The sequence below is a fragment of the Sebastes fasciatus genome, chromosome 21, assembly GCF_043250625.1.
Source record: "Sebastes fasciatus isolate fSebFas1 chromosome 21, fSebFas1.pri, whole genome shotgun sequence".
Classification (NCBI taxonomy): domain Eukaryota; kingdom Metazoa; phylum Chordata; class Actinopteri; order Perciformes; family Sebastidae; genus Sebastes; species Sebastes fasciatus.
Genome location: NC_133815.1, coordinates 10,346,622 through 10,364,372, shown reverse-complemented (window position 1 = coordinate 10,364,372; position 17,751 = coordinate 10,346,622). Strand labels below are relative to the sequence as shown.

At 41.4% G+C, this 17,751-nt stretch overlaps 2 protein-coding genes across 3 annotated transcripts in view; one reads left to right on the top strand and one right to left on the bottom strand.

The window, feature by feature from the left end:
• Positions 1–4,767, top strand: part of nck1b (NCK adaptor protein 1b) — a 30,148-nt gene extending 25,381 nt beyond the window's left edge. For both annotated transcript variants that reach the window (XM_074622435.1, XM_074622437.1), the window contains 2 exons: positions 2,072–2,817; positions 3,932–4,767. In XM_074622435.1, the coding sequence (XP_074478536.1) occupies positions 2,072–2,817; positions 3,932–4,132 (947 nt within the window). In that variant the 3' untranslated portion in view covers positions 4,133–4,767. The remainder of the gene's footprint in view (positions 1–2,071; positions 2,818–3,931) is intronic.
• Positions 4,768–9,079: 4,312 nt separating this feature from the next.
• Positions 9,080–16,246, bottom strand: bdh1 (3-hydroxybutyrate dehydrogenase, type 1). The gene is made up of 6 exons (XM_074622438.1): positions 15,998–16,246; positions 13,235–13,345; positions 12,849–12,990; positions 12,580–12,732; positions 10,355–11,083; positions 9,080–10,009 (listed from the first exon to the last, which is right to left on the bottom strand). Exons 1-5 carry the CDS (start codon positions 16,208–16,210, stop codon positions 10,617–10,619), a joined length of 1,086 nt encoding a protein of 361 aa, XP_074478539.1. The 5' UTR covers positions 16,211–16,246; the 3' UTR covers positions 9,080–10,009; positions 10,355–10,616.
• Between the last annotated feature and the right edge of the window lie 1,505 nt (positions 16,247–17,751).

The following is a 17,751-nucleotide window of genomic DNA, read 5'->3' as shown; positions in this document are numbered from 1 at the left end:
AAAAGCCAATGAGTCCATGAATGTATAAAGATATGCCTGTAAATCAGAAGATCTTTTTTTTTTTTTTAGGTAAATCAACTTCCAAGTATGAACACTTCAATATCCCTCATTTAAATCGCTTTGTCTTAAAAGTAGTAAAATGAACTAATAGCCAAATCCAGAGTCATTTTCCTCAGAATAATGAATGTGCATCAGACCCATAGGACTGCACCGCCCTGCGTGCTCATGACATCCGGTTCTGCCAGCTTCCTGTTAGCTGTATGCGGCTGTAATAATGGATATATTGGCTGTAATTCATCACTTTTATTATTTTAATAATACACCCATGGGCTGCATGCTGTAAGCCTGTACAGCAGCAGGCTGTGGTGGATGTATTAAGGTTATACATCCATGGTCTGCGGTCTATTGGACATCGACTTTGGAGATCCTTGACATGAAAAAGTTTGAGTTTGCTCTTAAAATCTGTGTGCTGGATTTTTTTCTAATATCCATTTATGTCCATCGCTCACTTTATGCTCCTCTGGGACATGGCCGAGCAAAATAGTTTAAGAAATAAGTAAATGGTTATAATATAGTATGCATATTTATAATATTTGTATTGTTCAACACAGGCCATTTCGTTTGAGACATTAAAATTCTGACAATAGAAATAATTTTGTTTTACTTTTGTACGGCACTTTGTAGGCAGATTTCTTACTGGCGTCCGGTAGTGTCTTTCAGTCCAAAATAGCGGAAGCGTGACTCTGCAGCTGGGTGCTGACGTTGCAATGGAATGATCAATTGACTTCCACTTCTTAGCAATATATGTTCTTTGATGTAGCTGTGAGTATTAGAACTGCTTTCTTGTATCTTGGAAAGTCGGGAGACTGTGTGATCTCGCCACTGCGTCCACTGCTATAGCTATGTGTTTCATACAACTGTTAGCACGCCAGGCTGCCAAGTGGAAATTCTTGTCCAGTAAGACGATGACCACAGGCCTTGCCAAAGCTCGGCCTCTGGGCTCCATAGCCCAGGGAAAGGCTAAAGGGCTCGGTAATCCCCCTTCTGTTAGCCTCTTGGCTGTTTAGAGATGCCAAGAGGTCCACTGCATGTACAGTATGATCAAATTCACCCCGTGTGACTGGCTGGCGTTTAGCCCACAAACCGAAAGGAAAAGCGCGTTCTCCGCTAGACCTCAGTTGATAAAGTCTTGATAAATATGCCCTTTTAATCATCCCCTCTCTACACTGAAGTCAAATACTCGGCTCAGTGGGGTGCTTGGAGCGTGATGGGGTTTGGGAGGGATGGCGGGAGTGGAGAGTCTGTGTGGACAGAGTGGAGAAAGGAGAGCTAGAAGCTAGAGAGCGTTGGCAGAAGTGGGACAGAGTTTGGTATCCAGCTGCTGTGCAAGCAAGGCCGCAGGTGTCAGAGCGGCCGAGGTGATTAGCGCAATGTGATTAGCAACAATGAAATGTGACTGAGCCTTTTTTGCTTACAGTGTTCAAGGCTAAATGTGGTTTGCAGTTCAGTTTATCTAGCAGTACTTTGATAAACTGCTGTACATTTTTTAGTTTCCACAGGATTTATAGGCCCTTGCCAAAACAAGTTTTCATCCCACTCACAACCACACCAGCATTGCTTTTTTGTTTCCTCAGCACCTAGGCCTAATCTCCAAGAATGTATCTGGATTTGGAGTGTGGGGGGTTAGGCCACAGAAAATGTGGAAAAGGAAAGATTTGAGCCTCCCTCCCTGTATTTCAGCACAACCCCTAATGCTTATTATCGCTGCCTGGTATTTGTCTGGGATTTTTTTTACTCCTCCCTTAAGTTTTCAGAGGTGTTTTTTAATGAATGTGTGTGTGGTGTTTGTTTTCTGTTGAGACTTGTTCCATATCAGTGGAAAGGTGTGAAAAAGTGAATTCCAGGGACTTGCTTTTTTAGTAAAATGGTGACTTTTAATTTGCACAAAAAGACCTAAAGGCATGTGTGCCTTCTACTTAAGTGTGTGACCTAATTCACTGGACTTATCAGTGTAGATGATAAGGTTTCCTCTGTAAACTCTAAGCACCTTTCCTTGATTTGTTTTCTCTAGGAATTGGGAAGGTGAAGAGCAGAAAGGGAGGGATGAGAGACACAGCCTCCAACGCAGACACGGACATGTACGCAGATAACGGCGAGCGGCTGTACGACCTCAACCTGCCCGCGCTGGTGAAGTTCAGCTACACGGCGGAGCGCGAGGACGAGCTGTCTCTGGTTAAAGGCACGCGGGTGGTGGTGATGGAGAAGTGCAGCGACGGCTGGTGGCGCGGCAGCTACAGCGGACGGTCTGGCTGGTTTCCGTCCAACTACGTGACGGAGGACATGGATGGGACGGCGGGGGGAGGGGGACTCGGAGACACGGCCGGATCGCTAACGGAGAAGCTGACGGCCGTGATGAACAGCACCACGAACGGGAACAGGGTGCTGCACACGGTGCAGGCGCTCTACCCTTTCAGCTCGGGCAACGACGAGGAGCTGAACTTTGAGAAGGGCGAGGTGATGGAGGTCGTGGAGAAGCCCGAGAACGACCCAGAGTGGTGGAAGTGTCGCAAAGCGGACGGACAGCTGGGCTTGGTGCCTAAAAATTACGTCACTGTGCTGGACTCCACCTCCCATAAACCCGGCGCGGGGCCTGCCGGGCCGCCCACACCTGACTGTGACTACATCTCGCCCTCGACCATCGGGCGCTTCGCGGGGAAGGAGTGGTACTACGGAAAGGTGACGCGCCACCAGGCGGAGGTGGCCCTCAACCAGAGAGGCGTAGAGGGAGACTTCCTCATCCGAGACAGCGAGTCATCGGTCAGTAGCCTACACCTGCTTACCAAACCATCATCGATGTGTTGAACAGGATAGTCTGGGTGTTTTGAAGTAGACTTGTATGAGGTACTTCTCCATAGTAGGTGTTTTACTCACGGTGTGCCACCAGCATCAAGAAACAGACAGGAGCATCAACACTGGAGCAATATAATACAATGCTGTGGATGGGGATGGCAGAAAAATTTATTTTAGCCATTTAAAAGAAAGGCTCACCTAAAAAAAATAAAATAAATCAGCTTAAGTTTACACTATATTTAGAATATCTTCACCGCCTTCCCTTGCCGTCAAACAGCCCTTTCCTTCCCCCTTTTCGACAGGAAACTGAAGTGAAAGTGAAACTTATCTATGCTCTCTCCAAAGCCAGGTGGCTCAGATGACAAAAACAGGATAGATATGTTTCACTTTCAGATCAGTTAACTGCCGGAAAATATTCTAAATATAGCGGTATAATTTTTTTTTTTAGGTGAGTCTTTTTTTCAGGTGGCTAAAATTAATTTTTTCTGCCGCCCCCATCCACTGCATTGCTTTGCTCTGGTGCTCCTGTCTGTTTCTAGATGCTGGGGGCGTGCCGACCGCCATCTACTGTAAGTAATACACTGATTATGGATCAATACATCATACAACTCCACTTCAAAACACCCAAACTATCCCTTTAAGTCAGTGCTCTATCCGTCCTGCGCATATGCGGGCGCGCCTACCCAGTATGCCTTGCCCCTTCTCTGCCTCTGATTCACTACTAGTTTCTAAACTGGCATCTAAACCTAAACGCTAACGGTAGGTAGCCTGGCTATGATGCCAACCGGAGCTGCCGTGGCCGAGGAGAGCGAAGACTCGCTAGGCTACCTACTGTTAGTGTTCAGGTTTAGAAGCCAGTAGCCAATAAGAGGCAGAGTAAGGACGGGTCTTCCCACAAGGCATACTGGGTAGACGCACCTGCACATGCGCAACACGGATCGGGCAGCTGGGACGGATTGAGACTGCTGCTATAGATGCTACAATACACGATTGTCTAAAGGCGCTTTTACTCAGGAGGTAGAAATCTTTAAAAACGCTGTCTGAACACTGATAACCTTGTATTTCCTTTTTCTTTTCACAGCCAAACGACTTCTCCATCTCCCTGAAGGCGCAGAGCAAGAACAAGCATTTCAAAGTGCAGCTGAAGGAAACCCTTTACTGCATTGGACAGCGCAAGTTCAACTCTATGGAAGAGCTTGTTGAACACTACAAAAAGGCCCCCATCTTCACCAGTGAGCAGGGAGACAAACTGTACCTGATCAAGGCCCTGGCTGCCTCCTGATCCCTCTCTGTTACACACACACACTATACATTACACACATCTATACATTAACTGCATCCATATATATATACATACAGATACTTACGCCAGAACACACACTAACATTTAAACTCCAAGCCTGAGGACTTTAACACATCATCAGGACTTCAATGCCCCGATTTGTGAGCATTCCAAGAGGAGATATGGAAAAAGCATGGGAGAGACACGGAGGAATGGAAGAGGAGAGACAAAAAGACTATGGACTCCTGAGAGTTGACTACAGACCTCTTGGTCGCCTATTTTAAATTATCCAGATGTGTTAGGTCATAGGCAATGCCATGTATTTCCACCTTGATATCTTGATATCTATTAGAGTTGCATTTAGTTTCTTTTTGTTTTTTTGTTTTTTTTGTTGATAATATATAATCTTTTTAACAGTTTCTTTTTAAAAAATGTGATTTTTAACTGTATCCAATTCACAACAACCACCGTATGAGGCATTTTTTCAAATGTTAGCAAACTAGCCTACAGAGGTCTACATTTCAACTCATTTTTGTGTTGTCTGTCTTAATTCGTCCTTTTTATGAATTGTGGACACGCTAATCCGCAACTTCTGCTAACTGCTAATCATGAATAAAAAAACTAAGTGACCAAAATATATTTATTGATACAATTCTGTTAGGATCGTGGTGGTAGAGATTGGAATACCGCGCTCGTCTGTGGTTGGAGGATTCCTCTTCTTGTGCAAAGACAAACCTAGTTTGTTTTTGTACAACAGAAACTGCTTGTCTCACATATTGCTGTATCCATATCATGTGAATGTTACAAAGCCGAGGCATCACTAGACAGCGGGGGCTGACTTTGCATGCATGCATGCAAACAGAAACGTGTCCTCACACCTTCGCTGTTATCTCCCAAAAAGAGATAGTCCACATGAATGATGGGGAGTTTTTGTCCGTGTGTCTATAGGTCATGTGAAGAGTCAGAAAGTACTTTCCCCTCGTAGTCTGGAGACTTCCTCAGTGCAGAGCAGACCTCCCATCCCCCTGCTGGATTGTGACTGGCAGCTGATGCGTCTTGTGTTGCCAAAGGGGACGTTTCTCTGGAGATGAGGAGGAAGGAGGGCAGTGGGGTTGGGGTGTTTGTTGACAGCAGTGTGGCTTCCAAACACCCGCCAGCTCTGTGGAGCTGAGAGGGGGAAATGTAGGACCAGTCCAGGCAGTCCAGAGGATGATGTCACTGCTCCTGAATTAGTGATCACTGGAGGGAATGGAGGAGTTAAGGGGTCGCCCAGGGGTCATGTTTGTGCGGTTGCAGCAGCGTATACATCGAGCCAAGAGACGTCCTCTTCCTCAAGGAGGCACAAAGGATTTCCAGAAAACGATTCCTTACGGCGAAGAACAAGAAATGCTTGATGTTTTTTCTTTGATATCTGGGTATTTAGTTCCATGGCCAACATGTCTTAAGAAGTCTCCTAGTTTGGGGGATTCCAGCTTGTTTTTCCAAATGTATGGCGAATGGGTATTTGTTGAGTGAAAATGGACCAAGTAGTGTTTTGAATGTCGAAGGGGCAGCTAGCACCAGCGTCTGCAATCAGCGCTGCAGCAGCGTTGGCAGGGAGCCGCTCCGGCAGTGGGCTCAGGGAGATGATGATGATCGCGATGCTTGCGATGATGAGTTCTCCAGCTGTGGCCAGTTGGACCCGAGCGCAGAGAAAGGGAGCGAGAGAGAAAGAGAGGGGGAGGAAGAGGGATTTCATAGAGGAGGAATGGAAAAATGGACCCTAAAAAACAAAAGCAGTGAAGTAGGATCTAGGGAGGAGACTTGGAGAATGTGTTTCACAAGAGAGAGAGAATCTGGATTACCGCTCCCAGTCATATACTGGGTGGGGAAATGAACCGAGGCCAACGCTGATGTATCATAGTAGAGAATAAAGGGTTTCGGATGGGAGGGCTTCTAAGGCCTAATTAATCCAAGCATGAAAAAGTCAAGTCATGCCACAGAGAACACAAAACATGGGTGTGACGTTTTTTTGTTTTTTTTCTCTCTCTCTCTCCATTCCCCAGATGATTGACGGAGCTATTCATCCAAGAGCTGCGAGTGTGTTTTCTCTGTTATGGAGCTGTAAAAGATTAATTCTAAACAGGGAAAACAATTTATCACGGGTTAAAATGGCAAGTTCTAATTATGCGCCTACAGTACCAGATGTCAGTTGATTTAAAGGTGCTAAATACGACATCGGGAGCATTTCTATTGTGGTTAAAAGAAATATTAGAAATGTCAAATTAAAAAGCGGAGCAAAACTCAGAAGAGCGGGTTTGTCACTTAAAGGAGAATAGCTTGTCCACCTTAAGTGAGCCTTAGCCGGTGTTGCAAAACACGGGAGCTTGGCTTGGGTCTGAGGAGTTGTAGCATTTATTCACCGACAAATAAACTGTACACACACCGCTACGTTCACAGCTAGAACGCCACCGACAAACCCACACTCCCCGCGGTCTGTCGGACACTCGTAACGTTATGCCAGGCGTACACAGCTGACAACCTCGCAGCTAAACTAAACGGTGTGGTGGAGACTTTTTACTGAGAAAGTGGCTGCATGTGTCCACGACAATACACGCAGCATCGTGGCTTCTAACTCTCCCGGTCGGGTGAACTGGGGACTCAGTTGTCTGTTTAGCGCATGCACTGCAGCTGGTGATAAATTATGTATTTAACCTGTTTGTGCATCGGCTTATCATTGTAGTGTTTAGGGTGGGTGCTGCGATGCGTGATCAGCTGTAACCGTCGTATAAGAGCAGAGCAGCGGCGGTGAGCTAGACTAGGCTAGGCACGAATATGCACTAAAAGCATGTCAACAAAGCAACTCAGATTACAACACACATGCAGAGGGAGAGCGACTTCAATCTCTGCTCAGGTAGACATTACTCCTCTATATCTTTACATGGCAAATAGTTGTTTGCTGCTATACTAATGCTCTGGATATCGAATTTAGCACCTTTAAGTGAGATTATAAATATTAAACAGTACAAAAATAACATTCCAGGATTAACGAGCTGTTTTATACATAACATGGTTAAAAATGTAAATCACAGGATTGTTTATCAGTTGTGATTTTTGTTCATTTTGGGTCCCAAATCTATAATAATAGTTGCGCCTGTATCCCCTTTTATTTTCAGTTATCCCCTTTTGTTCTCCATGTTATCACCAGAGAAGTATTTGGGTAACAGGAATCCTGTTACAAAGTCGTTTTATTACACCCAATCCCTGGCTGTTGTATTGGTGCCATTTCTTCTGACACTTTATGTGAGATAGTGTTTTGCCTACAGTAATCAACTGCTATCGACAACCTTTTTTATTTGTGAAATTTCCTCCCTGACTTCCAGTTTCTACAGCATCTGTACTATTACGCAGCATTAAAGTGACACAACGCCAACGCAACGTGCCCCAGTTTGAAGGATTTAAGGAGGAGATTTTAACGTGCCTTCACAGCTTTTCTGTCAACCAAAGGTTTAGTCCCTTTTTTTTCTCCCCCCACTTCTCACCTCTGCGTGCTATTTGGTTAAAGCTTTGCATGTGTGCGTCAGTCTGATTAGTGAGCGACGTGTCGGGGGTGTTGTCGAGAATCCTCATTTAGCTGTTGGCTGAAAAAATTTCATTGTCTTTTTAACGGTTTTATTTTCTGTCACGCATAAAATGCCCATTAGGTGATATTGTGTGTAGTTTCAAGTGACCTTACCTTTGCTGACTTCATCAAGTATAACTTCTTAAGTGAACAGTGAATGCCTACATGTACAGTATAAAATATGTGCTGATGTTCATTCAGAAACGTAACCCCCCCCCCCCCCCCCAGGTGTGATGTAATCATGACCTGAATCTCATGTATGAGCACCTCAAGTAAACGGCATCGCGTATCGTCGGTTGTGAAGAAACTGTCACGGTTTCCGAGGGGATTTTTTTATGTCTGTATGTATTTCATATAAGACTAGTGTAAGACATTCACTTTTGCAGTTTAGCCACTTAAATATGTAAAAAAATAAAACCCTCAATACTTAAATGTTTTACTTGATATTCAAATACAGAGCTACGGTATCAACAGCATAGATATTGTTATAAACTGGGATCTTTTTTTTCATTTTACACCAACGGAGGCCGCATGAGCAGAGCCTTGTAGCTGTACAGAAATGGTTTTAAATCTGCTTATAAAGACACTGAAGTCAGTTGCGACAGATTATTATCAAGAGATCCACGATCAAGAAACTACAGCGCGGCCGCAAAAAACTCTTGTTTTTATCTCGACTGCTAAACGAGCCTGAGATAATCTTGAATCTCCGGATTTGATTTCTTGATAATATTCCGAGCAAATGACCGCGTGTTCAACTTTGGTGCTTTTGTGCTGCTTCTCGGTGTTCTTTGTCTCACAAAGCTTTTTTCTGTATGAGAGAGAGAGTGAAGAAGAAAAACAGATCCATGCTGTGGAATGATTAAAGGCAGTGCTGTGAAATTTAATGTCATGCTCTTAATACTGTTTTTATGGAGGGGAGATCGTCTTCAGGTGTAATAATTTAGAAGAGTTTATTAGAGTGTTCAAAAGACGTAATAAACGGCATAAAAAATGACACAATGTCTTGTTTTTATCTGTCGCAATGTTTGAATACTCTCTGAATGAATTGTTAAATGTTCCACTTTCATTGAGTCTTAAAGCAGTTTTTTTTTTACTGGATTACAAAACAGCATTTCACAAAATGTTTTATAAACCAACTATAAGAAAACTAGGTATACTGCTTCTTCTCTGTGCTTCAGCTTTGCTATTATAATGCAGCTTAAATTGGGTCATTAACATTATAAGACAGTCAGCAGATGATTCATGCATGAGGCATATTAGTGGTAGTTTTGTATGATGCATCTACGCCACTTGGTGGCCGTCTGTATCATTACATTTACTACACATCTCAAATGAGACCTTCCACATAACATTTTGATTCCTTTATTTCAAATCACTCTTGAAAAAATGATACTGTGATTGTAATATTTTCAAAATAAAATCAAAATTTTCCATTCACATCATTCTATATTCAGATACTTTTCTATTAAGGGGGGGAAGGGGGAGACGTTTTTCATTCGAGCGCGGCCAATAATCACATCAATCACCCGCGCTGTAGAAATAGCACGCAGGATCTCGCGCCGCATGTGAGACAAAGTGGGCTTGTGTTGTTGTTACGTAACTTTGGGGGGGCGAGTCGAGCCAAATCTCACCACGGCCTTACAGCAGCCGACCTTGGTTTGTTCCGGCGTCAGCCACAACAGAACAGCAGGAGCCTTCTGTTGAGCTCTAGCAGCTTTAGTGACCCAGCAGATTCCCATAAGGCAAAACATTACAATTATCAGGGACAAATATATATAAGGGGACAAACACAATCTTTTTCTTTTTGTTTTAAGATCAAGCAATAACGATGTAGTATTTATAGCCAGGAGTATGTCATAGCCTCACTGGTACCCGACGCAACGTAGTTACTATTTATCAATGAATACATGTGTGTATATAAAGTTAAGCAAAGTGCAATAATCATCATACAGTTTAAAAAAATCATTACATTTTAAGGCTTGATCGGTGAATGATTTAAATGCTGAGGAATACGTAACAGAGTCAGTTCAGTCCTGGTATTAACATGTGTCCTGAGAGATCGGATCACAAGGTCAGCTCTAAATACAGGTGTGAACGCACTCCGGACACATTGAGATCTATAGGCTACATAATCTACAGACTATCAGAATAGGCACGGGAAGTGCATTATTATCATACTGTCGGAGATGTGTCGATGTTTTTGTTCCGGTGCTTTGCACAGAGCTGACGCCCGCCCACTCGCTCGCATCCCCTGCTATTAGAAGCTCTGTACCCCGCTGTTGCCTGGCAAAGGTGCCGGTGGCACGGAGGTCCCCGGATACTGCTGGTACAATAACCTTGTATTTTGATGTTAATAAAATGTACCCAAATTCCCGAATATGTAAGATATTACTACTGATATTCATGTAATATTCCGTCACAATGTCTGCCTTCGTAGCTCCGTTCACAGCCGGGGGGGAGGCGGAGGAGCGCCGGGTGGAAACCTGCGGCACCGCAGCAAAAGCTCGACCGGAGAGGCCAGACACACAGCCATCCGATATTAAAGATCAAAGCAAGTGCTCTACATGTATTGTCATCTTTTCTTGTAAAATGTCCGGTGTAATCGGTAATCCTTACGTCACAACGTCTGCTGTATCGGTCATGTTTTTACTACGTGTTTATTTGCATATAGAGCGGGGAAGCGAGGTCGGTGGTGGTCACTCGAGACGCATGTGGGGACGCATGTGTGAACAGGCGTATTTAAAGCTGTCGATCACTCAGGACGCATGTTAATGCCAGGTCTGAACAGGCCCAGAGAGCCATCTTCAGAGTAGATCTGTGTACCGCTAAATAGTTGAGTAATATTCTGCTATATGAACCGGAGAAACAGGAACAGCTCCTCTTCTAGAAGTACAACAAGTCAGATATGGCTCCAGGCAGGTGGGTCATCAGCTGAACTCTGATCCACCAGTGTGGCTCCATGGGGTTGTACCGCATGTAGGGACGCTTGGACATGATGGCGTCAGTGATGTCATCCAGAACGGGGGCTACATCCTTCTGTCCGCTGTTGCAGTAAGAGCGCATCAGAGCCATGTGCTGCTCAAAGTGGGCTTTCCCATAATCCTCCTTCACTTGGGATGGTGCCTCACTCCACAGCTTATTGGCCGTGGTGGCCACAATATCTCGGGTCAGGATGCCGGTGGCCACGATGAAGTTCCCCGGTTCGACTATGGACACTTTGACGCCCCAGGTCTTCATCTCATAGCGAAGGCAATCAGAAAAAGCCTCCACACCGTATTTAGATACGCAGTAAGGGGACCGCAAGGCATTTCCCATCCTCCCGTACATGCTGGCCAGGTTCACAACACGGCCTGCAGAGATAGGACAATTGAATGCAGCACTGTCAGTTATAGAAAGATGTTAAATTAAATTAAGTTGGTGCTGCTTCAAATTCAAAGTCAGTTAAAGCCTCCAGATCCAAAGTTCAACTGTCTTTCGACATTTTTAACAAGAACGTGGACTGGAATTTCTTGATGAGTCACTCATTTACATATTGAAGTGCACCACACTGCTCTTCTGTTGGCTGCTGATTAACTTTGTCAAAAGCAACTTCCTCACATTTGCATATCCTCAACAGTGAGTAATCCACGTTTTCTATTAGCTTTAAAACATTATCCATCAAGCTGTTATTGCACTGAAGCTGCGGAATGAACCGTCCACACCACTACTTTTCGATTTTCTTTTAAATATCAGCTAAAAACACACATTTTTAAACTGGATTTTAGATGATAGTCTATAACCAATAATAATATAATTATATTATTTTATCTTTTTATTTACCATTTTATCCTGTTTTACTTTTCATTGATTGTGTGTGTATTGAAGTGCTAAACAAATGAAGTTATTATTAGGTCTGTCAATAGATAAAAATATTGAATCGCGATTAATCACAAATTAATCAAAATGTACCTTAAAGGGAGATTTGTCAAGTATTTAATACTCTTATCAACATGGGAGTGGGCAAAAATGCTTGCTTTATGCAAATGTATGTATATATTTATTTTTAGAAATCAATTAATAACACAAAATAATGACAAATATTGTCCCGAAACCTTCACAGGTACTGCATTTAGCGTAAAAAATATGCTCAAATCATAACATGGCAAACTGCAGCCCAACAGACAACAACAGCTGTCAGTGTGTCAGTGTGCTGACTTGACTATGGCTTTACCCAAACTGCATGTGATTATCATAAAGTGGGCATGTCTGTAAAGGGGAGACTCGTGGGTACCCATAGAACCCATTTTCATTCACATATCTTGAGGTCAGCGGTCAAGGGACCCCTTTGAAAATGGCCATAACAGTTTTTCCTTGCCAAAATTTAGCACAAGTTTTGAGCGTTACTTAGCCTCCTTCGTAATAAGCTGGTATGACACGGTTGGTACCAATGGATTCCTTAGGTTTTTTCTAGTTTCACATGATACCAGCATCTTGAGCCCGCTACAACCTCCGAAAGATTGATTGCGTTAAAGCGTTAAAGAAAGTAGTGGCGTTAAAACTAATCATCGCGTTAACTTTGACAGCCCTAGTTATTATTAATAATAAAAAGTTTTATTTCAGGCTTGTTTGCATTGTTAGCATTCCTCACAGAAATCATGGGACACAACTTATTGGTTGGTTGCACCGTATTCTTTCAAAGAGGAATTCTAAGAATGCTTATAATCCTTCATAAAGAAACTTGGGAAAAAAAATGTGAAACAAGTCTGCTAACAAAATTAAAGTAAAATCCAAGGTGCATTTTGGCACCTCCATATCCAACGTGATGTTTATGTGTCACAAAGTGATAATACAGTGTTATTTCACTGACCTTTGGCCCTGCGGATTAACGGCAGAAGAGCCTTGGTGACCCTTATGGTGCCCCACAGGTTGACCTCTGATACCTGCTTGTAGGTGTCCATGGAGGTGAACTCTACTTCTCCGAACGTTGACACACCAGCGTTGTTCACCACAGCCCACAGACCTGAATCATGACCAGAGACAGATTTGTCAAAAAGGAAAAAAGGTCTGTGAATGAACACATGCACACTGATCTTCTTTTATCTAAGTTAGTGGATACATGTGAGTTAATTACAGCACCTCTTTCTGAGTCCTCCAGGTTTTCTTTGATGTATTCCGCAGCCTGGTTCACTTGCTCTTCACTGCAGACATCCAGCTGGACTACCTTCATGCGATCTGACTGAAATTCTTCCAGTTCCTTTGCACCCTCTCCACCTTTATCCTGCAAGGATGACATGTCCTCAGTTACACCAACTCATGACATTAAGATGAAATGCACCAATTAAATCCTGTCTTTTTGGAAAATGTATTCAAAAATGCAAACAAAAAAATCTCTGTTTTTCAACCTCGGAGAATTATCTTTTTGCTGGCACTTGTACAGTGCAAATAAAGGCCATGGAGTTGCATCGGTACCTCTTTAGAACAGTTTCAGTAGATGAGTAGTTAACTGTATGTTTTATCCGTACCTTAAAAAGACATCCAGCAAAGACCGTGAAGCCAAGCTTGTGTAGATGTTTGGCAAGTGCATGACCAAATCCACTGTCACAACCTGTAATAAACACAGCTTTCCCCTCCACCTGCAGAGAGGAGCAGAATATAGTAAGACTCTTGTCATTTTCCCCCCAATAGATATATAAAGCTATAAAGATATGCAAAAGGACACTATAAACGCTTACATACATTAATATCTGATGTATACAATGTCATGAAAAGAAACTGACTTTTTTCGACTAACTGTACTAAGACTTTTTTTTTTTTCTTTCGACATACTATACTGACTTATTTTAATTTTTTAGACCTACTATACTATACGTTTTTTTGAACATACTATACTATGACCACGACATTCTATACTATGAATTTTTTCAACATACTATATTTTTACTTTTTATGACATCTTTAGACATACTATACTGTGACTTTTTTCGACATGCTATACTATGACTTTTTTCGACATCCTATAATATAATTATTTTTTTAACTTTTTTACGCATACTATACTATGACTTTATTATGACATTTTTCGACATACTATACTTTGACTTTTTTCGACAGTTGTCATCGATCTCCATGATTAACCTCAACCCAAGGAGGGTGAAAGGAGGAGATACTCCGCGTCATCAACGCATCATATCACTGGGGTACTGCACATGCGCAGTCAGCTCTAGTCACACCGCGCATGCGTCACACTCGAGTGCCCAAAACCGTGTCTTAGCCTCTTTCAATAGGCCTTGCTTCTACGTACATGCCGAGGCAGAGCTGAACCAGGGGGGCGTTTCCTTGCTGTTTACCTCCATACATTTATCACTCTTCTCCCAAGTTTTAACAATTAATAGTTCATTATGGCTCCAACATAAACTATAACCTTTTCATGACATTTATGGCATACTATCTGAGACTTTTGTATTACATAATAAACTATACTATGACTTTTTGACATTTAGTATGGCATACACTATGGCACACTAGCCATATATACTTACGATATACTATGACTTTTAATCACATTTTTCATGACATACTATACTATGACTTTTTCAAAACAATTTAAAGACATTTTTGAGACATACTTTTTCAAAATATTTTGAAGATATACTATACTATGACTTGTTCATGACATTTTGTATGACATATTCTATGACTTTTTGATTATATTTTTTTATGATTTTTTTATGGCATACTGCACTATGACTTTTTCATGACATTTCTTGACATACTATACTAGGACATTTTATTGACATACTATACTATGACTTTTTCAAAACAATTTGTATGACATACTATACTATCACTTTTGCATGACATATTTTAAGACATATTATACTATGACTTTTTCATGACATTTCTTGACATACTATACTAGGACATTTTAGTGACATACTAAACTATGGCTTTTTTAATGACATAATATATTGTATATATTGTGACTTTTTAATTACATTTTTCATGACATACTACACTATGACAACTTTTTTGATGATATTTTTATGACATACTACTATGATCTTTGCTGTGACTTTTTTTAGAGCATACTACAGTGTTACAGTTAACGAGGCAATCATTAATTTTCACCTTTGACAACTACTGACATATTAAACTGATGCTGTGATATTTGCATATCTCTAAAATGTGTTGCACTTTTTCAAAAACATTTTAAGACATACTATACTATGACTTGTTTGTGACATTTTGTATGACATATTATACTGTGACTTTTTCATGATATTTTTTTATGACATATTATGTTATGACTTCTTCACACATTTTTTTATGACTTTTGTGATCATGGCTATTTTATGGCATATTGCACTATAACTTTTTCATAACATTTTTATGACATATTATACTGTGACTTTTTCATGATATTTTTTATGACATATTATACTATCACTTGTTCTTGACATTTTAAGACATATTATATTATGACTTCTTCATAACATTTTTTATGATTTTTGTGATCATGGCTATTATATGGCATATTGCACTATAACTTTTTCATGACATATTCTAAGACATATTATACTATGACTTTTTCATAACATTTTTATGACATATGACTTTTTCACAACATGTTTTATGATTTATGTGATCATGGCATTTTTATGGCATACTGCACTATGACTTTTTCATGACATTTCTTGACATACTATACTAGGACTTTTTATTGACATACTAAACTATAGCTTTTTTTTTTTTTACTATACTGTGACTTTTTAATTACATTATTTTTATGACATAGGCCTGCTATACTATGATTTTTTTCATGACATATGATCATTTTTTTGATGATATTTTTATGACATATAATACTATCATTTTTTCATAACATTTGTTAGGACTTGTGAACATGTGATGGTTTTTGGGATCATGGCATGTCATTTCTACTAGATTCATTATAGGACATTTTACTGACATACTAAACTGTCTTTTTTAATGACATACTATACTGTGACTTTTTAATGAAATTTTTTATGTCATGATTTTTTTTTCACGACATTGTACAATATGATAACTTTTTTGATGATATTTTTATGACATACTACCATGACATTTGCTGTGACTTTTGTATAGCATACTAAAGAATCATTCATTTTCACCTGTGGCATCTACTGACATATTAAACTGATGTTGTGGTATTTGCATCTCTCTAAAAGTGGTTTGCACTGTAGGATAATATAATAAATGCATGCTTGTGTAGGAGATGTGCACAGCTCCATATGAAACATTACCTGCACCAATCCTCTTGGAATTCGAGGCGTCGCCACGTACAGCACGAAAAGTAAATACAGCACCACAATGCACTCGGTTACACTCGTCTCCGGTATCCCCACCATCCTCATCAACACGTTCAGCAGAGCAGGCAGTCCAAAACCCAACAAAACAGTCAGAAACACTGAAAACGACACCAGAAGAGCCACTCGGAACACGGAGAGCGGAGCCATCTTTAACAGGACTGGTGCGTTTACATGTCTTGGTGGTGCGTTCAAGTTATAAGATCACACAGGTGGTGCGTTCAAGTTTCGGGGAGAATTCGCTTTTGGTTGAGCTAAAGCTTGTAAACTTCGGTAAATTTGGAGAGATATTGACAGATTCAAACTTCCTGGATCAATAACTCATCACCAAACCATGGTAAGGTAGACAACGAGCTACAACCTAATTTTAATCAACACATAACATTGGTTTCTATGTGCAGCCTGAGAGGAGTGGTTAGGGACCGTCTACAAAGTGCAACAAGGAAGAGAAAAATATTCAATAACGTCAGTATTATACAGTGTAGTACCACCAAAAAAACGTCACACATCAATGATCTCCTCATAGTTGTACTACAACACTTAGTTTGGAAAAATATGCTTTTTCATAATTTTGGTGAATTGTTAATGGGAAAAATATTTAATAACTTCACTTTTATAAAGGGTAGTGCCATCAAAATGTCTTAAAGGGACTGTGTGTAAGAATCAGAAATGCTTGTTAACAGCGACACCTGTGGCCGTTAAGTCAACGAAAGTCAGCGTCGAGGCTCGCGCTTGCTCGCTCTAAATAGACATGAACGAGCATCGCTCAAAACAGTGAGGCGACAAACGTCAGCTAAAACCACAATATCACTCTATATTTCACCTGCTTGGCAGTAATGTTAGCTGACCAGACGAAGGTCTCTCCATGAATCACTGCTGATCCTAGTGTTGGCTTTTCCTGCTTCAGCCTCCCGACCGGGGTGGGAGGGAGACACCGGCACCCGGTTGGAGACGATAACGTTTCTCGCTGCGGAGCCCCGTCACTTCACAAGACAGGGGAAACCTCTGTTGGTCTGGAGGAGCTGCAGCAGTTATTTCTGCACAAACGTCCACTGTACATTCATTAGATATTCTCAGAGCTACGAAGTCTTCTGCAGTGTGTAGTGAGCGCGCATGCACTTGAGGGCTGAGCGAGCTGAGTGAAGGCAAGCAGGCAGTTTAGCAGAGGAGCAGATTACAGCAGAGACTCCGGTCCTGGAGACCAGAGCTACGGTCTCCCCCGCATCCTCCTACCGCGACCAACACTGTTTTGCAAGACGGGCTTCACTAGATATAACTTTGCGGTTTTGGTGCTTCCGTTTAGTTTGTGTTGGAGTCTTGTCTTAACAGTGTAGCCACACACAAGCGCGCATGGGACACCGACCCGCAATGATTTATACGTGTAAGAAGTTACAAACAGTCCCTTTAATGGGAAAAATATTCAATAACTTCAGTATTATGCAGTGTAGTACCACCAAAATCACTTCACACATCAATGGTCTCTGCCATGATTATACTTATTAAAACTAATTAAGACATTTTGATGCACTACACTTTATAAAAGTGAAGTTATTGAATATTTTTCCCATTAAAAAATTCACCAAATTTATGCAAAAGCATATTTTTCCAAACTAAGTGTTGTAGTACAAGTATGAGGAGATCATTGATGTGTGATGTTTTTTTGGTGGTACTACATGGTATAATACTGAAGT